Raw genomic sequence first — 27,107 nt, 5'->3', positions numbered from 1 at the left:
AGGTCTGAACACCATTTTTCCCTAGTTGCTTTGCCTGAACTTTTTATTTAAAGTCTTTTTGACCCTAAAATATTCAGTGTTTAAAATGAGGTACACAAGTAAGAAACTCCTTCTAATTCTTTAAAAAAAAAAAAAAAAAAAAAAAAAAAAAAAGCAGGATGATTATTGAACACTGCACAGAAAGGACACAGACCGGAATAAAAAAAATGTGAACCCTAAAAGAAGGAAAGAAACAGCCAGAATCTGGCTGATGAGTCTGATTCTTTGCTCTAAAGCTGAAATTCAATCTTCTCTGGAAATAACACAAAAAACCAATCAACATTTATAGAAACACTGTTTCTATGCAAAAATGGGTTCCAAAGAAAATCAGTCTTTAAAATTAGAATTTGGCAAATAGAAGCTAATGATTTCATGAAATATCAAGAAATAGAAAAACAAAAGCAAAAGAATACAAAAAGAGAAGAAAATATGAAATATCTCACTTGAGGAAATGGGAGACAAACTAAGAAGCAAACGTCATAGGGGGGAAAAAGCCTAAACATCAATAATAAGAAATATTCAAAGAACATTCCCTGATATTTTTCAACAAGAGGGTAAAATAGAAGAATCCACAGATCACCTCCTACAATAAATCCCCAAATCCCCAAGGAATTGTTATAGCCAATTCAAGAGCTCCTAGATCAATGAATTAGGCAAGCAACTAAAAAAACTATAAACATAACAAATTAAAAATCCCCAATTAAAGACTCAGAAATCCTAAAAATTAAAGGAAAGATTAACAAAACTGAAAATAAAAACTATTGAATAAATAAGACTTTGAGCTGGTTCTATTAAAAAAATAGAATATTGGTTAATTTGATTAAAAAAATAAAGAGAATCAAATTACCAGTATCGAAACTAAAAAGGGTGACTTGACATCTAATGAAAAGGAAATTAAGGCAATTATTAGGAGCTATTTTGCCCAATTATACAATAAATCTGATAAAGTAGGTGAAATGGTTATTTACAAAAATATAAATTGCCTAGATTAACAAAAAAGGAAATAGAATACTTAAATAATTCTATCACAGAAAAAGAAATTGAACAAGCCATCAATGAACACCCCCAAAAAAATCCCCAGGGCTAGATGGATTCACAAGTGAATTCTATCAAACATTAAAAGAATAATTAATCCCAATACTATACAAACTATTTGGCAAAATAAATAAAGAAGGAGTCCTACCAATTCTTTTTATGACACAAATATGTTTCTGATACCTATGCCAGGAGGACCAAAAAGAGAAAGAAAATTATAGATCAATTTCCTTAATGAACTTTGATGCAAAAATCTTAAATAAAATGCTAGTAGAGACTACAGCAATATATCACAAGGATTATTCACTATAATCAGGTGGGATTTATGCCAGAAATTACAAGGCTGTTTTAATATTAGGAAAACCATTAGCATAATTGACCATATCAACAATCAAACTAACAGAAATCATATAATTATCTCCATAGATGCAGAAAAAACTTCTGACAAAATACAACACCCATTCCTATCAAAAACACAAGGAAGCACAGGAATAAAAGGGTCTCTTCTTAAAATAATGAGTAATATTTACTTAAAACCATCAGCAAGTATCATCTGCAATGGGGATAAGTTAGAAGCCTTCCCAATAAGATTAAAAGTGAAAAAAGGATGGTCATTATCACCACCATTATTTAATATTGTACTAAAAATGCTAGCTTTAGCAATTAGAGAAAAAAAAAGAAATTGAAGGAATTAAAGTAGGTAAAAAGGAAACTAAACTCTCACTCCTTGCAGATGATATGATGTAAACTTACAGAATCCTAGAAATTAAATTTAAAAACTAGTTGAAATAATTAATAACTTTAGCGAAGTTGCAGGGTACAAAAATAAACCCACACAAATCATCAGCATTTCTATATATTTCCCACAAAACTTAACAGCAAGAGTTAGAAAGAGAAACTCCATTCTCAATATAAAATATTTGGGAATCTATCTGCCAAGACAAATTTGGAATTACACAAACACATTAGAAAACACTTTTCACACAAATAAAGTTAGATCTAAACAACTGGAAAAACATTAATTGCTCATGGTAGGCTGAGTTAACGTAATAAAGATGATAATCCTACCTAACTTAATTTACTTATTCAGTGCCATAACAATCAAACTACCTAAAAATTATTTTATAGAACTAGAAAAAATAATTAAATTCATTTGGAAAAACAAAAAACAAAAAAATATCAAAGGAGGTGGCAGTAGGTGGCTCAGTAGTCTGAGAGCCAGGACCAGAGATGGGAGGTCCTGGGTTCAAATTTAACCTCAGATACTTCCTAGCTGTGTAACCCTGGGCAAGTCGCTTAACTCCCATTGCCTAGCTCTTGCCACTCTTCTGCTTTGGAACCAATACACAGTACTCTTTCTGAGACAAAAGGTTAGTTTTAAAAAAAAAAGAATATCAAGGTAACTAACGGAAAAAAAATGCAAAGTATAGTGTCCTAGCAGTACCAGATCTTAAACTGTACTATAAAGCATTAATCATTAAAACAATCTGGTACTAAGAAATAGAGAGGTGGATCAATGGAACAAACTAGGGGTAAGTAACCACAGCAATCTAGTGTCTGATAAAACCAGAGATCCCAGATCTGGGAATAAGAACTCACTGCTGGGAAAATTGGAAAACAGTATGGCAAAAATTAGGTTTAGGTCAATATCTTATACCCTATACCAAGATACAGTCAAAATGGGTTTGTTTTAAACATAAAAAGTGATATTATAAGTAAATTAGGGGAAAGTAGAATAGTTTACTTGCAAGATCTATGGAGAAGGGAAGAATATATGACCAAATAAGAGATAGAGAACATTACAAGATGTAAAATGAACAATTTTGATGATGTTAAATTAAAAAGGTTTTGTACAAACAAAACCAATGCAACCAAGATTAGAAGAAAAGCAACAAACTAAGGGAAAAGCGTATAACATATTTCTCTGATAAAGGTCTCATTTCTCAAATGTATAAAGAACAAAGTCAAATTTATAAGAATCCAAGTCATTCCCCAATTGATATGTGGTCAAAAGTTATGAATGGGCAGTTTTCTGATGAAGAACTCAAAGCTATCAAGAATCATGAAAAAGTGTTCTAAATCCCTCTTGATTAGAGAAATGCAAAATAAAACAACTCTGAGGAACTGCCTCCATTTATCAGATTGGCAAATATGACAGTAAAAGAAAATAATTAATATTGGAGCGAATATGGCAAAATTGAGATACTAATGCATTGCCAGTGGAGTTGTGAAGTAATCCAACCATTAGAGAAGGCAATTTGGAATTATGCCCAAAGGGATATAAAATAATACATACCTTTTGATCTAGTAATACCACTATTAGGTCTGTATCCCAAAGAGATTTAAAAAAAAAAAAAGGGAAAAGGCCTGTTTGTACAAAAATATGTATAACTGCTCTTTTTTTGTGGTGGAAGCAAATTGGAAACTAAAAGGAATTGCTAAAAATTGTGATATATGATGGTGATGGAATGCTATTTTGCTATAAGTAATGATGAACAGGATGATTTCAGAAAGAACTATAAAGACCTACATGAACTAATTCGGTGTGAAATAAGTAGAAACAGAAAAACATTATACATGGTAACTGAAATATTGTGGAATGATCAAATGTGATAGACTTTGTTACTAAGAGCAATACGATGATCCAGGACAATTGTGAAGGGCTTACTTTGAAGAATGCTATGCACTTACAGAGAAAGAATTTTTGGAATAGAAATGCAGATGAAAACATGATTTATAACTAGTTTATTTGAGTATATGATTTGAGGTTTTGGTTTTATTCACTTTCAAAAATGAATAATTAGGAAATGTTTTGCATGATAATACATGTATAATCCAGAAAAAAATCTTTTTCATTTAAAAATCAATTAAAAAAAAAGGGGGGGGGTCAAGGTCCCAGGCCCAGAAAGCAAGCAGCCAGAAAGAAACAATTCGAATATCATGGACCCCCAGTCAGGATTACACAGGATCTGGCAGCTTCTACACTGAAGGATTGGAAAGCTTGGACTAAGATATATAGTCCAAAAGGCGAGAGAGCTGGGTTTACAACCAAGAATCACCTACCCATCAAAACTGACAATATTCTTTCAGGGGAAAAATGTGTTCCAAGTTCTGATGAAGAATCTGGGATACCCAATACAAGAGCGTCAGTCACCAGAGATCTTCTCCCAGCTGCAGTAAGACACTAATAACCCAATATGTAGGTGAGGGAATAATCCTTCATTCCCATCAATAAACAAGCTTTCATGATTTATTTATTCATGCCTACTACATGCCAGGTACTATATTCAATGCTGAGGACAAAAATATAAAAGCTAGTTATCTTCAAAGATCTCACATTATAGATAACATATGTATAACCCAGTGGATTACTTGTCAGCTCCAGGAGGGGGGGAAGAAAGAGGAGAGGGAGATAACATGAATCATGTAACCATGGAAAAATATTTTTAAAAAATAAAAATTTTATTAAAAAAAAGATCTCACATGGAAGGATACGAGATTTTCACAGACAAGACAGGTTATTTACAAATAAATATGGTGTTGTGGTTGAGGACACAAGGGCTTAAAGAATCTGGAAAGGGGTCTTAAAAAAGGTGGCACCTAAACTAAGTTTTGAGGTGAGCTAAGAGTTCTATGAAGAAGAGATGAAGTAAAAAAGCATTCTAAGAATAGGGTAAAGCCTGCCTAAAGATCCAGAGGCAAAGAATAATTTCCTTCTTTTTTTTTTTTCTGGGGAGGAGGTTACTAAGTGAGCCAATTTGACTTTAGATTTTTTTCCCCCACTAGCTGCGCTCCTTGGATTTAAGACTCCACTATCACCATGGTCCCCAAGAAACCTTTTCACCACCAAACTTGTCTGCATCAGCTTTGGTACTCATACCTCTTTAATACCCTTCATATACTCTGCCTCTCTGATTTAGAGCTGGTGGTTGAAGCAAAAAACACTCCCCAAAGACTCCATTCTAAGGAGGCTAGCCAACTCTTCATCTCTCCTAAGTTATACTTCTTAGCCTAGACTCCACCATGCCACAATGGTGGGCAACTACATCCTCCCCACCAACTCCCCAATTGAGCATTTGTGTGTTATCTTCCTCTAAAAGACTGTAAACTCCCTGAAAGTAAAAGCTATCTTTCTTTTTCTTATTTTTATCCCGGGAACATTATGGAGAGTACAATCACTGTGGAAAGATAAGGCTGTATGAAAAGCTTTAAATAATAGAGGAATTTTACTTTATCCTAAAGACAATGGGGAGACAGAATCAGACCTATTTGGCAACTGTAAGGCAGAGGAATTGAAGGGGGGGGGCCTGGAAGTAGGTAACCAATCAGAAGACTACTGTTACAACAGTCCAGGTGAGAGGTAAAGGTCTGGACTAAGGTAACTGTGATATTAGTGAAGCAAAAAGAAGAGATGTAAAAAATGTATTTGTAAACAAAGAATAGGGAAAACTTAGAAATTAAATGGCTACAAGAATTAAAGTCAAGAATCAAGCATGACTCTTTGATTGTAAGATGGAGTAACTAGAAGAATGGATGTGCCCTTAACAGAAATTGCCAAGTTAAGATTAGGCGTGAATATATGGAAAAAGGTAATGGATTCTGTTTTGTGTACAATGAGATGCATGCGGAACATCCTAGTGTAGACATTTAGCAGGAGAAAGTTTAGATCAACAGATTTAGGAGTCATCTGCATAAAGAATTTCTGAGAGTTGAAGAAGTTACCAAAAGAAGGTCTACAGCTGAGCTCTTATATACATAAATTTATGCATGGGGAGAAATATGAATGATATTACTGCAAAATTTGGTTTCATAAATAAATATTTTACTTTGGCAATGAAAAACATATAATACTTATTTTTTTGCTCAAGAGATTCCAACATTGAATTATTAAAATAATTCATCATAACTAAATATTAGCTTTAAAAATAAAAATAAATTAATATAAAAAATGTTAAAACTGATGAAGCAGAAAGCCAATATGAAGAATGAAAGAAAACAAAAGAAGTTAAGATGAAGCTCTAGGTGTAGGACTGATCCAAGACTTTGGCCTCATACAGGCACCCTGTTGCTATCATTGCTGGCTATCAGGCAGAATCATGCTCTCAGATATTTATTCCTTAAGTGACAAGTTCCAAGACAAGAAAGACTATTATCTGTAAAAGACTAAACATATTTTCAATGAAATCATAAAGGCTCTCTTGACTAAGCAATTATAGATACTATAAATACCCATTTTGACCTGTAATACAACTACCAAGAATAAATTCAACAAGAGTTGTCAAGCCATGAATATAATAAATTATGAGTGAAATGCTAGCTTGCAGTTTCCTAATTTGAATACTCCAAATTTTGGCACATTGAAACTAGGCATCTAAAATAACCTTGCAAATAAATAAGTACTTTCACTTTTTCAAAAATGTGAATAGTAAAAAAAAAATTCAAATTCCCTTAACTAGCATGATGGAAAGGTTCTATGCCATATCAGATGGCATAGGCTGTTTTAAAAAAATAAAATTCACTTGATGTTATAAGATTTTATCATGGTAAATGGCATAGAATAATATTCCTCATGTAATATGAGGAATCATGATACTATATGAATTATGTAGCCAAACTCTGATTTGACAGAAAAAACAGCAATATTATGAATATATTATAAAATTTAGTACTTAAGGTTTTGAATTTGAAATGACAAAAATTAGAGTTCAGAGGGAGAACAAAATTTCTCACTACTAAACAAATTTCCCAAATTTAAACTGCATTTATGATATGCATAGGTTCTCCAGCATAAAACAATTCTTCCTCTCTCTGTGGATTTTTTTTTCTAAAAGGAAATCAGTAAAAGATGAATTTCATAAGTGAAGAATCCAAGTTTTTTAATAAACAAGACAAAGCTTCCTATCATCCCTACATCCTGTAAGGTTCCAAAAAAAAAAAAATCCAAAGCAGATGGCTTACAGTCAACAAAAACTAATGAAAATATTGACACATTTATTACAACTAACCTCTGCCTAGGTTCTGCTCTAGCAAGAGTAAGATGTTTAGGATCCTTAGAACACCAAGGTTAATAGCTTTGTATTTCTCTCCAGTTTCATGGGAGATGAACTAACTAAAATGCAGATTGAAAAAGAAAAATAACAGGGATAGCAGACACTTTGGATTATGCTAACCTCCTTGTTATGCCCAAACAGAACTAAAATTTTACAGGAAGTTAGGTGGCCCAGTGGTCTTGGAGTCAGTGTGAGGAGTTCAAATACAGCCTAGGCAACTAGCTGTGTGACTCTGGGCAAGTCACTCTATTTGCCTCATTTTTCTCATCTGCAAAATAAAGATAAGGAAAGTATCTACCTCCCAGGGTTGTTGTGAAGATCATATGAGATAATAATTGTAAAATGATTAACACAATGCCTGGCACATAGTAATCACTGTATAAATTTTTGCAATTATCATTATCATCATTAATGCCTTTTAGAATCCTTAAAACACCAACAGGTTAAAAGCTTTGCATATCTCTCCACTTTAATGGTGGAAAGATAGGCCTCTCCCAAAAACACCATTTCCAAGGAGATGCATTGCCCACATTTGAGTTGCTTCTTCTACAACTAAAATGAATAGATCCAATACAGAAGTGCACAACATAAAGAGCTGAATATCAACTCGGGGTTACTTTGCAAGGTTAAATCTCAGATGATTCAACAAACAAGTCCCGAGATTTCCCCAACTCAAAAGGCCGCTGTCATTTTCCCTTCCTTCCTGTATTGTAGTTAACCTTTCCCATTTCCTCCAATGATCTGGAGGCTTCTTCTGACCAAGAGATTAGCCTTCCATATTTCCATACTCTTATAAGAAGTTATGGAAGAGTTGATTTGTTCTCGCAGGGAGATGCAGCCCCCTTGCACTCTGGGACCCATCCTTCTCCCATCCCTCCACCATCCCCAAAACACCCCTCCCCCATTTCGTGCTTCCCTGGCCATCCCTTCCCCCAAGTCCTTCTTCACAGGTGCTTCTCCCCCATCCCAAGGAAAAGACAGTGAACAAAAGCCCGGAGCGGTCCCGGACTCCCCACCCTCCCGCTTCAAGCGTAGTAAACCCACCTCAAACAGCTCCGCCGTAGTAGCCATGCCGACGGACTGGGACTGTCCGCCTTGTCTCTTGCCACGCAGGAGAATCCCCTTTTTATCCCCGTGACTTGGCCTCCCACTTTACATGCTTCGCTTCCTGGGCGCTCCGTACAGCCCGCCAATGAGTCCGCCGCCCCCAGCACGGTCGCTGCCCCAACCGGCCCACCAGGGCGTGAAAGCGGCCATAAAGCGGAACCGCTAACGCTACTCAGCAACCATCTCCCAACTCCGCCTGCGCCTCTCTGTCACCGCCTTCATACGCCGGAAGTGGAGCTGCGCCCAACGGAGCCCGGAGAGGGCTCTCCTGGGCCGGGGCGGGGGAGGCGGAGGGGGAGGAGAGGTGAGGGGGCCGGATTGCAAAGCGAAAAGGAAGAGAAGACGTCAGGCACTGTATTGGAAACTGAAGAGCTATGAACCTTCCGGGCCACCGTCCCGGAAGTGGAGCAAGGAGGAAGAGGGTGTGAATTTGGTAGCAAGGGTATCCAGACTGTTGGGATTTTACTGGGAGATTTTTTTGTCCCTTGCGCTCCTCCTTTCTCACGGATGTGGTGTGCGGTCATATCAGCTTTAGCGTCGGTACTGTAGAGGGAGCCTGTTTTCCAGCTGGTCTGGAGCCATAGCTGGCTAGGAGCGACCTTTCTACTCCTGGAAAAACCCCTTAGGGCCTCCATGGCGCGCCTCCACTGGAGTTTTCTCACTACGATGACCGAGACTGGAGTTGAGTTGGTCCAGTAGTGCCTAGTCATGGCCCAGCGGGCGATTTGGCTGGTGAGCCACGAACCAGGAACCCCGCATGGCGGGACTGTGAGATTCTCCAGGTAAATGTGAGTGGGCACCCCCAGAGATCGTGATTGTTTAAGAAAATACCTGTTTAAACTTTTTGATCTTCAGGACCTGCTTCCCAGAAAGGCAACACAATCCATATCTCTAGGACCATGGGGCAAATGAAAATCAGAGCAGATGAAAATAAGATTCAAAAGACTTTCCCCCTTGAATCTCTACAAAACATTAAATACTGTTCTCTTCATTTTAATCGTTAGGAAGTTTTCTGTGATTCAGACTAGCTTAGCCTAGTGCCTTGACATATAGTAATTGCTTATTGATTGACTTGAGAAGATAATTAGATGTTTGGCTTATAGCTTAACGACTGAATAGAGAAAATAAAATGAAGGTCGTATATAGGATCTGGGTTCAGATCCCAGTTCCACTACTTACCATCTACCTGTGAGACCTTGGTCAAGTCAGTTCATTTCTCTAGGCTTCCGTTTCTTAATCCATAAAATGAAGGAGTACTGACAGCAGGCGTAGGGGAGTGCTGGGAGCGCTTAGATGATTGACCATTATGGATTTATTCATCCCTAAAAACTGAAGATACTAAGGGATGAAAATTGGAACATAGTGCTTTTGGAATGAAAATTAATTATTCTTACTGGTTGAATAGATAGGAAAGTCAATGTAATCAAATCATCCTTTTGTTTGACGAGTAGTTCCATCTTTTTCCGAAGTGAAAAACAATGCTTAATTCTTCCTGAGTTATTAGAGGAACCACAGCAGAATAGTAGTTCTGAAAGGAGGTTGAGAATTTATCTAGACCAACTGATTTATAAATCTATCAATTATTTTGCATTTATTAAGGACCTGCAGCATGTCAAGTACTGTGCAAGGCACTAGGAATATAAATACGAAGAATTAAAATAATCTCGGATCACAAAGAATTTGTGGTCTTTTAACAGGAAAAGAAATGCATTTTTATAAGTACCTGTAAATTAAATTTTACATGACAGGAAATATAAAGTTAACAAAGGAGAGCATTAGCAGTTGGGGAGAATCAAGAGAGACATCTGAGGAAGGTTAGGAGATATTTTTTAAGTAAGAGGATTCTAAAAGGAGAGAGTAAAATAAAAATAGCTTGGCAGCGCAGAAATAAAATACCTGTTATTTGACACAAAGAATGTTGCATGGTTATTTTTTTCTTTACTAATTTCACACTGTAAATAGTTTTGGTTTTTAATCTTTTGTTAAATAAAAGTGAACTAGAGGTCATGAGTTAAAATCCCAAGTCTGCCACTTACTACCTCTGTGATTTTTGACTAGTTATTAATACTTTAGGCCTCAGTTTCCTCATCTTTAAAAAAGAGATTCAAATTATGACTTTTAAAGTCTATTCCAGTTCTAAATCTGTGGTCTGATGAAAAGTGAAAATTTATATAATTCATTTTAATAAGGTAAATAAGATTATTTAAAATTTGAAAACTTCTAGGGAAGTTTTCATTGTCTTTATAGTAATAATTCAAAAGAAAAATTCATGTGTAATTGGGTAAGTTTTTCATCACCCATTTATATGGTGTGATTGGTAGAATTTGCTGAGGCAAATGATTCTCATGCTAGCAAACTACCTTTCTTACAGCAAAAGCTAACTTATTACCTTTTACACCTTAAGGATAAGCAAATCAAGGTCAACCCTGGGTCATATCTGCTCAAAGCAGCCCCAGTGTCCTTGAGCCTATTAAATCTTATAGTGGAAAACCTACTATATTTCGATTTGAAAGATATTTTTCTAATTCTGGCTACTTATTACTTTGATTTTGGCCATATATCTTCATTTCTCTAAGCTTCATTCTCCTTTTCTGCAAAGTGAGGGAACTGGACAAGATTATCTCAAAGATCTTTTAACTCTGACATTTGCAGCCTATTCTAAGGAAAGCTTAAAATCCACCTGAAATGCCTAAGTTGGGCCTACAGTAGATTTGAGTAGTCAGCCAGTCACTTACCATTTATTAAACATCTACTACATGCCAGGCACTGTGCTAACCACCAGGAGATAAAAAACAGGTAACAGTAATTTCCTGCCCTCAAGGAGCTCATAGTCTAATGGATTTTTACCCTATATTCAGTCATAGAATTTTAGAACTGAAAATGATATTTGAGAATTCCAAATTCAACCTATTTATTTTCTAGGTTGATTCTGAGACCAAGGGAAATTAAAAATCTTACCAGTTTCACTCAGCAATTAATGATCACAATATCTGAGACTGGTTTGTACTCTCATAGGTAGTAGCAGAGAACTTTTTAAACTAAGAATATACAGTATTTTAAAGCACATGAAAGTCAGGTAAAATTATCTTCTATATCCCCCCAAAAATGTATCTGGCATTGTGTATAAGGTAGATAAGTCATAAAGAATTTTTTAAACCATATGCTTTTTACTGCTAGGCTGGGTCCTTGAGGAGGGAGAGAAAGAATATATGGGAAGAGTGTTAGTTTCATTAATAAGTAACAGTAATCTATTCAGCTTTCTATTCTTAAATCTACTCCATTAATTTGAAAGTTTGAGCTCTATATAGAACTGAGACAAGACTTCCAATTCTGAAACAATAAAACTGTATAATAAGGAAAACAAACTTAATCAAGTTTTTTAAATGTAACAGCTCATTTTTTGAGAAAATAATTAAAACAGAAGAAATAAATGTATCAGGAAGTTAATTTTTTTCTGTTACTTTTTTTTATTTTGACTATGAATAGAAAGGTTCAGGAATAACATAAGCTTTTCTTTCCTTGATTCAGAAGATTTCCCACTGTTGAAAAACGAGCCAAAATCTTCAATGGATCAAGTTATGTACCTCTACCAGAAGATGACCCCTTCTGTAAAGCTCTGCTTTTTGAACTCAGGTTATTGGATGATGATAAGGATTTTGTGGAGAGCCGTGATAGCTGTTCACGAATCAATAAAACTTCAGTCTATGGACTTCTAATAGAAGGAAGAGAACTGTGGCCTGTTCTTGCCTTTCAGAAGAATAGTCTGATTTATGTTAGCATTCCACTAGTTGAGCAAACTTTGTCTCCTCATCCACCACTCATTAGTATTAGTGGAATCTCACAAGCCTTTGATCTACTTTTTGGGTTAATTGATTTTCTTGACTCTGGGCCCAAGACTGAAGTTGATCTAAGTACTAAAGTGAGCCAGCTACCTGATTTGCTCATGCATGTTTGTCCATTTGGCACTTTGTTAGATTCCAACTTCTTATTAGATAATTTTAATAATCTTTCAATAAATCAAACCCTAAAACAACCAGCATGGAAAGCTGGTACTTACAAAGGAAAACAACAAGTTGCTGTTTCTATCACAGAAAAAGTTAAATCCATGCAATATGATAAGCGGGATGTAGCAGATATGTGGCAAGTTTATGGAACTATAACTTGTAAGGTGAGACTTTCCAGTATATGTTCAATGGATCTATTTTACATATGTTGAAAAAAGTAAAAGTATTTTACTTTGGGAAATCAGTACTATGACTTAAATTTAATAAATGGTAGTCCTTAAAAATCAGAGTGATACAAATTATTAATATGTCTTTTTCCACCTGAATTTTATAGAATTTAAATTTAAATTAATAAGAATAACTCCAGGTTCTTATTTTCCATAGAGTTTTATTAATAATCACTAAAGATAGAGAAAGCAGATTAACGCCTAATCTAACCTAATGACCACCGCCTGGCTCTCTGCCAGGCACCCCAGCTGCATTCTGGGAAACAGAGAGAAGGGGCAGTGCCACACCAAAACTTTTATCCTCCGCCTCCCCCCCCCCCAAGCATGTGTGTTCATGTCCAGTTACATAGCATAAGCACGCAAATGGGATGCTGGATAAGATGAGCTGGGTCAGGCAAGCCTTGGGGAGTGAATTCTATCAACACTTTCTTTTATAAAACAGTGCTTTGGACTAAATGATCTCTAAGATCTATAATATTTAACACCCAATGATTCTATTACATGCCCCACCAATTTTCCACTAGATCTTCTCAGAGATAAAACTGACTAATCTCTAAATTGGCATCTAAATTAAAAAAGACTTCCCCCCCCCTTTTTTTTTGGCTTTAAATGAACCAGTAGGTAATAATCATTCCTATTGGAATCCTATTTTAGGTTAAAGATTATGAAAAATCAATGGTGATGTTACTATAAATACTAACCTTTAAATATCTTGTTTTAAAATGGTCAGAAATCCCTCTAAGTAAAATAAGTATAAGTAAACATTTTGTAGCTATTTTTAAATAGCATTATTTTTAGATTGTTTCATTTTCCAAAACCTTCCTTCAGTCTTTATGCTTTAAATCTAGGGATTGATATATAATTTATTTTAATACTATATGGCTACTGAATACTATTGACAACATATTACTATAAGAAGATATGTTATAGTCTTTAAGAATATTACTTTAGGGGCAGCTGGGTAGCTCAGTGGATTGAAAGTCAGGCCTAGAGATGAGAGGTCCTAGGTTCAAATCTGGCCTCAGACACTTCCCAGCTGTGTGACCCTGGGCAAGTCACTTGATCCCCATTGCCTACCCTTACAACTCATCTGCCTAGGAGCCAATACACAGAAGTTAAAGGTTTAAAAGTAAAAAAAAAAAAAAAAAAAAAAAAAAGAATATTACTTTGGAGTTTGCTAAGGAAACTCAGCATTTGAAGATTGAAATTTTTTTGTAAAACAGATGTTTTGTTCCCTCCACCACCACCCCAGAGGAGGGAAAAAATATCACACACAATTTATCTTTTAAGTATAGTAGAAAGAGTACTGAATAAAGTGCCAAGAATTTGGGGATCTAGGCTTAACCTTACCAGCAATATGACTTTGAATGAGTCACTTCTTTAATATCATTTTCCTATTTCTTGAGAGTGTTAGGCAGATTGTCTCTAAGGTCCTTTCTAATTTCAAAATACTGATGACCGTATACCTATATTTGTATATCTATAAAGAGTATTCTTATACAAAGTATATTTTTTCCCCTCTTTTTTGGGGGGAGGGCCAGGGAAAGGATGTCAACACCAATGATTTTGTCAAGGGGTAGAAATTGTTTCTACCCATGCAGATTAGTAAATCTGTATTATAAAGTTTTAAAAGATTGCCTGAGACACAAAAAAGGGAAACCTACTTTGACACAGCTAGTATGTATCGGGGATGATTTGAACTCTTCCAGATTTCAAGGTTGATCTTTTTATCAATTATATTTTGCTACATCTCTGAAATACGTTGCTTTGTTGTAAATTACTAATGATCTTGTCATTGAAGTGAACATAATAGTGAATATATCAATGAGTTGTTTGAGGAAACTATTGGTATTTCTTTGATCACTAAGAAAATGAGCAATTGAGTTATGTCCACATGCACTTGCTGTTTTCCTCTTTCTTTTTTATGTATAGCTAATTATTAGCACTTAGTTGCTAAGGAGTTAGAATAAAGTAAGAGAGAAAGGTGAGAAACTGTGAAGGTTGTACATAGAAAACTGGTTTTAGGATCAGGAAGATCTAGTTTCATGTTCTACTTCTAACATGTCTAACTGTGAGTCTGACAACCCTCAGCAACTTTACAACTCTAAAGTGCAGAGAAGGTGCCTACCTATATTGGGAAGGGTTTCCTAAACCAGCAAAGTCACAAATCCAGTCTTTTTCCATATCCTCAGGGGGAGAAACATATGTTTTCACTTATGGACAAGTCCACTGATTTATAAATACATCATAATCATCAGAAAACATTTATGAAAGACCTTTTTATGCAAGGGTTTATGCTAGATGCAGAAAAAATTGCTCATGGAACTGTTTCCTACCTGCTAATTATTTATGATCTAAAATAAACACAATGATATAAATTAAATATCCATGCGTGGTATTGTTATAAGGAATTTTCTTCATTTCACTCTGTCTTATTAAGAGCAGAATTTCTAGATTAGAGGGAGTTACTTAATCTCACTCTGTCTCTTTAAGAGCAGAATTTATAAGAGAAAGGCTAGAGTTGGCAGAGGTCTCTCCATTTTCTCTGGCTTCTGAGGGAACAGGAGTTCTGGGAGTTTCTGAGCCAGTCTCTGTGAAGAGGATCTGGCAGTTACTTCTGTCACTTTGATTTCATATACTGGTTTAAGGTAGTTGGAGAAGATAAAAATTTATTTTATTAGTTAAATTTAAATTAAATAGCTAGTGAATTTAATCATAGTTGGAGAGTAAGTTTAGTTAGGCCTGCTTTGTCAGGCAAGAAGATCCTTAGATTTAGGGTTTATTAGAGATTTTAGTATAGGGTTTAGATTTTTAGACATAGTATAAGAATTAAGAGATATACTATCCTATTTCCTACCTTCTATTTCCTATCCCTACCTCTCCTGTAAATAAATAGGTGTCAGTAGTATACCAAACTGATCTCCGCAACTTTTATCAAACTCCACAGTAAATTTAACCCTCAACCGTATTTAGATAGTAGATTAAAAATGTTAAACACCCATATATGTCAAAGATAAGTATATTTTAGGGGCTAAAGCAGGGGCATATCATAATATGAGTTGATATCCGACAAAGTAGCCATTGGAGTTCCACACTTAGACTCACTAAAGCAAAGAAAAGCAACTCTATTCTGGTCCTTCTGGAAAGGTTTCAAAGAACTAGAGAAAGTGCTGGAATGAAGAGGGGACTGGTAAGGAGATGTGGATTTGAATCCTACTCTTAACACCTGAACCTCAACTTGAACTTCAGTTTTCTCATTTGTACAATGGGGATATTGCTTATATAGTCTACCTCAGAGGGTTATTTTGAGGCTCAAATGAGTTAGCATATAAATATAAAATGTACATAAAGCACAATGCAAATGCTAAAATGTCATCTGAGTGTCAGCAATTACTGCAATTACCATCTTAGGATTTTGTTGGTAATAATCCTGGTTATTTGTTTTTTTTTTAGTGTGATTTGGAAGGAGTCATGCCAAACATTACTGTCAGTTTGAATCTCCCCACCAATGGATCTCCACTTCAGGATATTCTGGTGCATCCTTGTGTGACTTCCCTTGACTCTGCTGTTCTTACTTCCAGTAGTGTTGATATAATGGATGATTCTGCATTTAGTGGGCCTTACAAATTTCCATTCAGTCCTCCTTTAGAGTCATTCCACTTGTGCTACTATACTTCTCAGGTAAAGTGAGAGAGAGATTGAGAGAGAGCATACACATGCATATGATTTAGTGGCTAGAGATCTAGTCTCAAGAGTCATAAAGAACCAAGTTCAAGTCCTGCGACCCTGGATCAATCAATTAATTTCTCAGTGTTCCAAGAAACCCTTAAAAAGCAGGTGGCAGTCTCAGTAGGTTTGATTTTTTTTTTAACCCTTACCTTCTGTCTTGAAAACAATTCTAAGACAGAAAGGCAAGGGCTAGGCAAACAAGGTTAGGTGACTTGCCCAAGTTCACACAGCTAGGAAGTGCCTCATTCCAGATTTGAACAGGCTGGGTATTTTTTTTAAGTTACTAATCTGTATAGTTTATAGATTTTGTTAATAAGCAAATAAGCATGTTGAATTTTCTAAGTTTTAGTAAATAGCAGATGAATGAAAATGAAGGTTTAAAATTTTATTGAGAATTCTTCTGAAATCTATAAACTTTCACAACATGCTTTATCTTCAAGGTCATCTCACTTAATTGTTTAGAGCAATAATGGGCAAACCTTTTAAAGAGGGGGCCAAAGGAAAAGAAATGCTCATCTGTCAGTCTGTTTCTAAGGCAACTCTTTTGAAGTTTCATTATATTGTATCCAACTCATTGTATTTGTCAGATTAGGAATAATGTCCTAGCGGCTGGATAGAACATTTCAGGGGGCCACCCACAGGCCATATTGTAGAGCTTGACACCTCCGTTGTAAAACATCCCTAGAGTAAAAAAATAAATAAAATAATTTTTAGAATATAAAATATATACACAAATTTTTTTAAAAATAAACAGCATTTTAAAATATTTTATTAAAAATATAAAACTTTTTATTCTCATTTATATTATGACTGATTAGGCTCAATTATTTTTTTTTAAACCCTTAACTTCTGTGTATTGGCTCCTAGGTGGAAGAGTGGTAAGGGTGGGCAATAGGGGTCAAGTGACTTGCCCAGGATCACACAGCTGGGAAGTGTCTGAGGCTGGATTTGAACCTAGGACCTCCCATCTCTAGGCCTGGCTCTCAATCCACTGAGCTACCCAGCTGCCCTTCAATTATTTTTTAAATTTTATTTTAACTCTTGTGATACCATAGTTTGGATGTCTGGAACAGAATCCAGTTAATCTCAGTAGTTGACTTTAATGACTGGTCTAGTTAAATAAGACACATCCACAAAAATATATGGATCCAATTGAAAAATGTGTCATTGGCTGCACTTAAAAAAGCACAAAACACATTTTCAGTTCTACCAATTATACAAAGATTTTTTTCTTATTGTTGAAATTCTTTTAGCAAATTTCTGTGATATCAATCATTTGTTCTTGCAAACTAATTGCAAGGTGTTGCATTTTTTTTAAACCAATAGATTCAAAACATACTGATACTTTTCATTTGGAAGATTTTGAAACACATAAGGAAACTCTGTTTCCAAGGTTTTTAAGAGTATAGATCCAGATTTTTTTATGGGTGACATTTTTGAGACAAAAGTTTAGTTTTTAGATGTTTTGCTAAGCTTGATGGCGTCATTTATTCATATTCCAAGATTCCAATTTATTCCTAATATCTCAAGGTACAAGTATATACTTAGGATGAGATTCATTATTAATAATAGGGTATATAAATCTATATTCAGGTCATCTTAATAATTTTGATTTTTTTTGCCAACTTCTTGCTCTGATTAGATCTATTGTCTTTACCTTGAACTAAGGAAGACCTAGGAATAGAATTATTAGGTGTGCCATTTCTTAGTTATTCATTTGTGATCACATTATTTGTATTATCCTCAGTTTGTTTACAAGAATTTTTTAAGCCACTCATCCATTTTATGAGAAAGAGTTTAGCTAAAACTAAAAATCCATTTAACCAGGCATATATAAACTGATATATCACAGTATCCTAAAAGTGATAAATGAAGAAGGGTTTCATATTAACCCTGCTATGATGTAAAACTTCTTAATGATATTTTTATCTATAACAAGTGACCTTCATTTCTTATTTGAGACAATAAGTAGAAATAGAAATTCTATTATTTTCTTCATGGTCCCCATTTTGGAGACCATCATGGGTTACTTCCCCATGGTCCTATACCGTTTGTCTACTGCTAAGTAATAGCATCTTATTATGATCATAACAGATGAGATGTTTATCAGGAAAGAACAGCAGAAAAGTATTTAACAAATATTCTGCATAAGATATTGTACAAGAATTAGGAAAAGATACATGTATGAAATGGGCCAGTTGATGCAAGTCCCTACTGGTAAAATAACTCAGGGCAAATATACTCTATTCATTAGTATCATAGGCATACTTGAATGATAGTCCTAGAATTAATAGGTTCATACATTTTTCAATGAATATTTTGTCTAATATCTAAAAATTATTTATACTTTCTTAACATGGTTGTTGTTAGGTGCCTGTCCCACCAATTTTGGGATTTTATCAACTGAAGGAAGAAGATTCACAGTTAAAAATAAATGTCCATTTAAAACTTCATGAAAGTGTGAAAAATAGCTTTGAGTATTGTGAAGCTCATATACCATTTTTTAACAGGTAGGAATAATTTAATGACATGGTTGCTCCCTTTTTGCAATGTACTCTTCAAAGAATGTTTGGTTAGGCAAGGAAGGATTTTCATGCTAATCTAATGATGTTGGTTTTTTTAACTATGATTATAAAATCACAGAATCATAGGTTTTGAAAGTTGGAAGCAACTAGCAGCTCATCTATTCTAAACCATGCCCCAAAGCAGCCCTTAATATTATATAGCTGACAAGTATTCATCCAGTCTTTCTGAAGAACCCCTCCCCTAAGGAAGGGAAACCCACTACCTATCCATCTATTCCACTGTTACACAGCTCTAATAGATAGAAGGTTCTGCCTCATTACAACTTCTACCCCCAGCTCCTAGTTCTTCCCTCTGAGACCAAACAGAACAAGTCTAATTCTTCCTTCACATAACAGCACTTTAAGTCCTTGAAAACAGCTATTGTGTTCCCCAAGGCTACTCTTCTCCTGACTAAATTAATCCCTTTTTCCTTCAACTGACCCTTACATATCATAGATTTAAGGCTCTTTGCCATCCTGACTGCCCTCCTTTGAATACTCTCCAACCTATCAATATCCTTATAAATGGTGGCTCACAGAAATGGATGTAATACTCCATTGAAGTTTGACAAGGGCAGAGTACAGTGGAATTCACACTATGATCTTGATAATGCTGCTAGTAATATTAGCTTTTTTAACAGCTATGGCTCCTTGCTGATTCATTAGACTCGAGTCCACTAAACTACCAAGATCTTTTTCAGAAACCTGCTCAATAATGCCTTCCATATCTGATGCTTACAAAATTGATCTTCTTGTATTCACTTGCAACACTTTGTATTTGTCTCTATTGAATGTCATCTTAGATTTAGCTCAGTGTTCTAGGCTTTCATTGGTTTTGTATCCTAACTCTTATCCACTGTATTATCTACCACTACCAGTTTTGTGTCCTCTTCAAATTTGATGGAGATGCCAAGTATACCCTTTATCTAAGTTACTGATAATAGTGGTAAACAGCACAAAGTGGCATTTTTATCTTTATATTTTTTGCCCTTATTTTCCTGATTGTGGATGCTAATCACTAATAAATATAAGCCACAGCAGATACCTGTTTCCACAAAGTGCTGTGTCTTCAGGTAATTACTCTATGCCCTTATATTCATACCTAGCCTTGCTGTTAACTGTCTGATGAATTAAGCTGAATAGGTTTCAAGGTTACCTCCTCATTTTTTATTTTTAAATTTATTCTGAAATGTAGTTCTCAAAATGACCTAACTAAAATCGAATCATAATTTTCATTGTGCATATGTATTTCTGATTATATCTAGATTTTATTATATTCTCTATATATCTAAATTCTAATATGTCTATATTCCGTATATTTATTTGGTTTTCCAGTTGTTTTTAGAATTAGTGAAAGAATATATGAAATATTTTTGAGATTGTGGACACTTTAGTTTTTCCAACAAACTAAGAATGATATAGCTATCTATAAGTCATCATTAGAGTTCTAATGTCCATTCATAAGATCACTGTAATCTAGTCTGATGCCATCATTTTATAGATGATAAAATCAAATCTTATAGAGACTAAGTAAATTGTCCAACATCACAAAGGTAATGAGTGAACCAGAATTCAAATACAGGTCCTTTAACTCAAAATCCAGGTTGTACTTCATTTAGAAGCCAAAAGAATGAACAAATTAAACCTCTGTAGTCCTATGTTAAATATCAGTATCAAAATTTTTGTTTCTTTTCTTGTGAACTATGTGTAGCTTTATTTACAGGTAACTTTTTAAAACTTTGTATTTTCAGAGGGCCAATCACCCATTTGGAATACAAAGTTAGTTTTGGCCAGGTAGAAGTATCACGAGAGAAAAGTTTATTAATCTGGATTATAGGTGAGTTGCTTTTTTCTTCTTTTATTTATTGCAGATGCATATTTATCAAGAATAGTTGATTGATGATATTTCTGTTCTCAGGGCAAAAGTTCCCGAAATCACTGGAAATTAATCTTTCTGGAACTGTGAATTTTAATTCTGTGGGTCATCAGAAGCAACCAGTTGACACTATTTGTATTGGGGGTACAACATATGTAAAAGTAAGTTATTGGAAATATTTATGTGAGTAACTACATTAAAAACTTGTCCTCTGAACAAGAAAGACAAAAGGAAAAGCTAAGAAGTTAAAAGGAAAAAGAGTATCAGACAGCATAATTAGCTATAGAAACTATACACATGGATGGAGGTATAAGCTACTGCCAATCTAATAGCAAAGGGAGGGGTACAGGAGATGTGAAAATGTCCTCAGGCATGGTGGAAAGGGGAAGGGAGCAGCTCTGCCTGAATCCCTTTGCCTTTCTAGTAATGAACTCCAGGGTGGGTGGGGAGGGAGGGAGGGTGGCCAAGGGCCCACAGAGAGCACTCTGTGTGTAATCTTTGGCACCTGTGCCATAGGTTCACCATCACTGTCCTAGGTTACTAACCATAACTTAAGTACAGAATTTAGAGACAAATATCGCTTGATACATTAGTACAGACCCTCCCAACCATAAGACAGTTCTGCAGTTTAGCAGCAAACAGCTTTAATATAATCTGCTATATTATAATATATATAATGCTATATTATAATATAATATAAACCACAGTATGATAATTGGTGGTTCTTACAATGATAATCATAAAGAAAACATTTAAGATATTTAAGATGCTGTGTTTCTCTCTTGACAACATCATCCCTCAGGTACCTCCTCCACATCCACTTCCTCACCCCTCTCCAGACTGTTCCAGCAGCATTCTGATTCCTCTCCCAGCCTCTTGTCTCATTTACTCCAATCCATTTTCCACTTAACTTTCAAAGTGATTTTCAATAAGAATCATTGAAAATTTTCTTAAAGCATAGCTCTAACCATATTAGCCCAATCTTTGGCATAGAGTAAGTGCTGAAATGCATGATAACTGATCTTGTGCATTAAACTCCAAGGGGGAACCCTTTACTTGCAGGGTCAAATATAAAGTCCTTTGTTTGGCATTTAAAGATTGTATAGCCTGACCTCTTCCTACCTTTCCAAGTCTTATGTTTTACTCCCTTCCATGACATCTGTTATCCAGTCACACTGGCCGCTTTGTCATTCCTCCCACATCACACTCCATCTCCCATCTCCATACCTTTGCACTGACTGTCCCTCCAAACCTGGATTGCCTTCCCTCCATGCTTCTGTAGGACGCCCTTCTCCTCCAACTGCCTTCCCCTCTAATACTGCCATCCATTCACCATATATACATATCTTGTATATAGTTATTGTTTGTTTGTTTTTTTAAAAAACATGTTTTTCTACCTTTGGAATGCAAGCTCCTTGAGGGCAGGGACTCTTTTTGACTTTCAGCACTCCTAGAACAGTGCCTAGAGTTAATTAAATGCTTAATTAATCCTTATTAATGCATTGACACTCCATCATGGCACTGAAGTGATCTTGTGTCCTCAAAAAGTATACATCAAAGATCTGGTGAGTCTTAACTAGCTGATAAAGCTGAATATGGCCCAATACTGGATGACATATCTGTTAGAGGTAGCTGGGAGCTGCCAAGCCTGGAGTCAGGAAGACCTGAATTCAAAACTAGCTCAGATACTTTCTAACTGTGTGATGCTGGGCAAGTAACTTACTTCTGTTTATCTCTGTTTCCTTAATTGTAAAATTGGAATAATAAAGGCACTTACCTCATAGGGTTATTGTGAGGATCAATTGAGATAATCTTTGTAAAAGACTTAATTGCTACAAAAATGCTTATTCCTTTCCCACCTTTCTTCCCCTGTCATAGCTGAAATAATTTAGCTAAGTTTGAAGAGGTTAATCATCAGAAGGTTGGCCAACAGGTCATAGACTTTGATTAGCTACATCAGCATGTAAAGGGCTTACAATCTGTGTAGGTGAGGAGAGCATTCATACCTTTGATACTGAATTTGAAATATCCAAGTGTTTAAGAAGATCAGACACTTTAAACTCATTTTAGAATTTGTATATATTTAGGATATATATGTAACATATTCTTTGCTTTCACTATATATGACCAGCCATCTCCTTTTTCAACCATACGTTTCCACTTCTCACACTTCAATAATTAATTAGAAATATGTGTTGTCCTACTCATACTCATCATAAATATTTATATTATATCCTGGTTTTAGTGTTTTGTGATTTTTTTATGTTGTGAAATGAGGTAAGCTCACAAAACTGTGAGTAAAGAAACAATGTGACATTGTGTACTAAATGAATGGCCTAGAATTAGATACATTTTTGTTTTCTTACAGCTTTATTTTAGGATCCCAGATTACACACTCACTGGGTGTTATGCTGATCAGCATTCAGTTCAAGTGTTTGCATCAGGAAAACCTAAAATAAGCACATGTAAGTTCCCTAATTTTAAACTGAACTGAAGAATATATAACAAAAATTTCTTGTAGAATAAGACTTCATATATCATGGTGCAACCTGAGTATATTAAATATAGATAGTTTGAAGTACTTTTCCTAGGACACTTCTATTCTTTCTCAGCCCATTACATTCTGATCTCTGTCTTCTTATAGCTTACAAAGCAAACCACCTAAATTAGATATGTAAAAGAGGAAGAGCTACAATATATTCAGCTGGATCAGAAATTAAATTTCTTTTCTTCTTGATAATAGTAAATAGATATTTTATTTCAACACATAATTGATATCGTAATACTATAAATGGTTTTCTAATTCTAAGGAAATATTTTTGCTAATCATATTTACTGAGCACCTGCTATTTCAGACAAATACTGTACATAATTCGTCATCACAAAGCAACTTGTCAACAAGTTTAAAATAGCATACAGATTAAACATCAAAAAGACATAAAACGAAGTAATAACTTGAATTCACTTAAACAAAGTGTATGTGACATACATTTTGGAAGAAAATAAAGTTTATACATTTTTTATGTGTTTTTAAGTCACTGGATAGAAATTCTGGCAAGGCAGGGAAAGGGACCAAGAACAATGAGAGTGAGATCAGCAGTTACAAAATTCTAAAAAACTAGATGATGATGACTAGGGAATTGGGTACCACATGAATAAGAGTGAGTTGGACTTCTTTACTTGGTTGGCTCTGATCTCATCCTATATTATCTCTGTTTCTTCTTAAAAACGCATTTCCTGGGGGCAGCTAGGTGGTCAGTGAATTGAGAGCCAGGCCCAGAGATGGGAGGTCCTAGGTTCAAATCTGGCCTCAGACACTTCCTAGCTGTGTATCCCTGGGCAAATTACTTGATTCCCATTGCCTTGTCCTTACCACTCTTCTACCTTGGAACCAATACACAGTATTGATTCCAAGATGGAAGGTTAGGGTTTTAAAAAAACAACAAAAAAAAATGCATTTCCTCTACCTCTGCTTCAGCACCACAACGCTTTTCCTAACCCCAAAAGCTCTAGTACATCTCTTCCCAAAATTATTTTTAATTTATTTTGTACATATTCCATTTATGTACATCTTGACACCTCCAGATTAGATTTGGAGCTCCATGAGGGCAGGGACTATCTTTTGCCTCTTTTTGCATCTGTAGTGCTTACAAAGTGCCTTGGCACATAGTAGGCACTTAATAAATTTTAATTGAATTGAATTGTTTCACTTTATATAACCAGCTCACGTAGCAAGCCTTTAATAATTGCTTATTTGTTGATTGATTTTAAAAAAAAATTAACCTCTAAGTGTGCTTCAGTTTTTGTATTTTGTTAAGTCATGGATGCCTAGAGAAAAGTATTGATGGTAGCTGACAAACAGCATTTAAAATTGTATATAGCACTTGAGAATAAATTGGTTCTAATTCCATGTCAAAAACATTTTAGGTGTTCACTAACTGTTAAATAATTGAAATATATCAAAAAGTAATTTTCAGACATATATTCTGGTATTAGGTGACCAGCTTAACACACACCTGTTATAATACAACATATATATTAAATGAACCTAGTTTTAAATGGACCATTAGATACAGACCGGTCTCCTTCCACTATTAGTTTCTAGACAGCTGCCATAACAATAACAATTATTGTTCATTTTTTGGCTCTTGTGAGTTAGAACCATCTTAGAATATTCTAAAATTACAATATGGTTAAGAGAGCAGTAATCATTTTACATTGTTCTAAACTGGTATTCTGTAGTTAGAGGGAATGAAGAAAAGTGTTACAAGTTATAATTACTTAATAAAAGCTGCAAAATCAAACTTTGCAAATGTAGAAGGATAAAATTTAAATTTTATTAGGGAGCCAGAAAAGGGTCTCATATGGGTAATTTTTTAACAAGTAATTAAGAGAGATTATTTTGGCTGTGGATTTTTTAAGTGAACAAGTAGGCATCAAAGTCAGAATAAGGAATATTAATCTAGAAGTTACAATGATGAAAACAGAAATTGATTCAAGACTAAGTAAGGATTTGCTATGAAGATATGGGGTTAGAAATAGAAAGTACATGTTTAGGAAAATGGTGAGATTTACCATAATGTGAGGAATATTTGAATAATATTTCATATTATAAACTAAAAGTAGCAGATTAATAAATGAGTATTAGCATTTGTTAAAAGCTTCTCTAGTATAATGGTAGATAGTATATTGACATAGTGATAAATTAAATGAAATTAATAAGATACATAAGCATTGTTCAAATGATATAGGTATCATTTAAAGGTCAGGATGATATAGATATCATTTTTAAAATCAGAACTTCATGCTTAAACAAAAATTCATAACATTGTTTATTGTTTCCTTTTTAGGCCGGGAACTGATTTCATCTGATTACTATATCTGGAATTCCAAAGCCCCTGCACCCGTAACATATAGATCATTATTGCTATAATTTTCTGATATTTAAAAAGAGGGCTATTTAAGTCATATTAACACAATTACAATAAATTGCTATCTTTTACTTTTTAATATGTATGTTTCTCTTTAATGGGAATGAACCATGGATCAATTTCTTTTTTAATATGACAGTGTGCTTATTATTATTAGCCTTACGTGTTCTAAAAGAAAATAATTTAAAAGCTGATTTTCTACTCTGTTGCCTTTCCATGGTCTCTTTAAACTAAAGCATACAGTGAAAAAGAATATGGTTTTGTGGAAAGAACCTGGAGTTTGCAGCCAGAGGACAAGGGTATAAATCCCAACACTGCTATAGATGGGAACCTTGGGCAAGTTACTCAATCTCTCTTTGCTCCTCAATTTTCTCTTTTGTAAAATGAGGAAGTTGGACCTAGATCCTATAATAGGGATTTTTATTCTATGTATTTCAATACCTCTCATAGGGTAAATGTTAGCTGATTTTGGTAGAAGAGGCTACAGTGGAAACCATAGCTCTTTTGGAAATTCAGTCTTGTAAAAGAAGGAGGAAATTGTTGATGTTAGTCAAAGCTTTCTTACTTACGTATAAGGACTGCACAATTCAGTTGAAGATGTTTACTTTACTCTCTGTCTACTTTTTAAATGTATTCATCTTTTCTAATTTTTTTCTTTAGAATAACATTGAATATATAAAAGGGCAATAAAAAGCCCATTTTATAAGAAGGGCTTGATAATCTACTCTTATGTCTTAATTTTTTAAATGCATTTGAATATGTGTTTTATGCATTTTTGTATGATATTTGATATTCAAAAATTTAGTTATGAATTCATATAAAAAAGTAAAAAACCATCCTTTGTGTAGAGTATCATTTAACATTTCAGTTATATAATGTTGTCTTTGTCTCTTATTCCCATTTTCATGACATCACTTTCATTTTTTCTTACAGAATCCATCATTCTTGCTGTTCTTTCCACCATTGTTCTTTCTCTATTCTTTGTCATCTTCCATTTTCTCAGAAACTAATAGTAATGCTGACTTTAGATAAAAATCTAGTTTAAAACTCTTAAGTACTTTTTCTTATTTATGTCTTTTTAAAAATAAATGATAGAAGCAACATAATATTGCTTTAGAAAATGACTAAGTACTAGCACCAAATATGTGTATGATACTTTGCTCTTTAAAGATTCTGATAAGAAAAATATTGCATAAATCTATTAGCTCTTTTGAAAAAGAGCCATGGAATGCCTTGAAGATAGACTGGAACCTCAGGATGTGAAATAACCATTTCTTCATTATTGTCAGTGATACCAAGCTATTATTAATGGCAACTTGCCTTTTTAGAAGAGAACCATACAGTAAGTTTGAACACTCTTATACTATAGGAATAACATTATTTAGATCATCTGCAAACTAACACCAATTAAATGTCAGTATCAAAAATTAAACCTTCTAAGAAAGACTTTACTGGTTTTCACCTAGTTAACTAATTTTCCATAAGTTCAGCAAAGCACTATGAGTTACATATGAGATTCATTAGTTAGTGGGGATTTTTTATGTA

At 34.5% G+C, this 27,107-nt stretch overlaps 2 protein-coding genes across 2 annotated transcripts in view; one reads left to right on the top strand and one right to left on the bottom strand.

The window, feature by feature from the left end:
* Positions 1-8,372, bottom strand: part of EXOC5 (exocyst complex component 5) — a 79,844-nt gene extending 71,472 nt beyond the window's left edge. Inside the window, exon 1 of the mRNA XM_044664895.1 lies at positions 8,169-8,372. Coding sequence (XP_044520830.1) covers positions 8,169-8,195 — 27 coding nt within the window. The 5' untranslated portion in view covers positions 8,196-8,372. The remainder of the gene's footprint in view (positions 1-8,168) is intronic.
* A 209-nt stretch (positions 8,373-8,581) lies between these two features.
* AP5M1 (adaptor related protein complex 5 subunit mu 1) lies at positions 8,582-26,390 on the top strand. Its single transcript, XM_044664894.1, has 8 exons — positions 8,582-9,013; positions 11,760-12,399; positions 15,916-16,143; positions 18,562-18,701; positions 20,507-20,592; positions 20,674-20,792; positions 23,000-23,096; positions 25,482-26,390. Exons 1-8 carry the CDS (start codon positions 8,940-8,942, stop codon positions 25,562-25,564), a joined length of 1,467 nt encoding a protein of 488 aa, XP_044520829.1. The 5' UTR covers positions 8,582-8,939; the 3' UTR covers positions 25,565-26,390.
* Positions 26,391-27,107: the final 717 nt, after the last annotated feature.

This window comes from Gracilinanus agilis, chromosome 2 (assembly GCF_016433145.1).
Source record: "Gracilinanus agilis isolate LMUSP501 chromosome 2, AgileGrace, whole genome shotgun sequence".
Classification (NCBI taxonomy): domain Eukaryota; kingdom Metazoa; phylum Chordata; class Mammalia; order Didelphimorphia; family Didelphidae; genus Gracilinanus; species Gracilinanus agilis.
This window is presented reverse-complemented; position numbering and strand designations above follow the sequence as displayed.

Coding starts and splice junctions, on each gene's coding strand:
- AP5M1 (XM_044664894.1), top strand. CDS start 8,940: ATGGCCCAGCGGGCGATTTGGCTGGTGAGCCACGAACCAGGAACCCCG. Junction 12,400..15,915: donor ATGGAACTATAACTTGTAAG/GTGAGACTTTCC, acceptor TTTTTTTTTTAG/TGTGATTTGGAAGGAGTCAT. Junction 16,144..18,561: donor TGTGCTACTATACTTCTCAG/GTAAAGTGAGAG, acceptor GGTTGTTGTTAG/GTGCCTGTCCCACCAATTTT.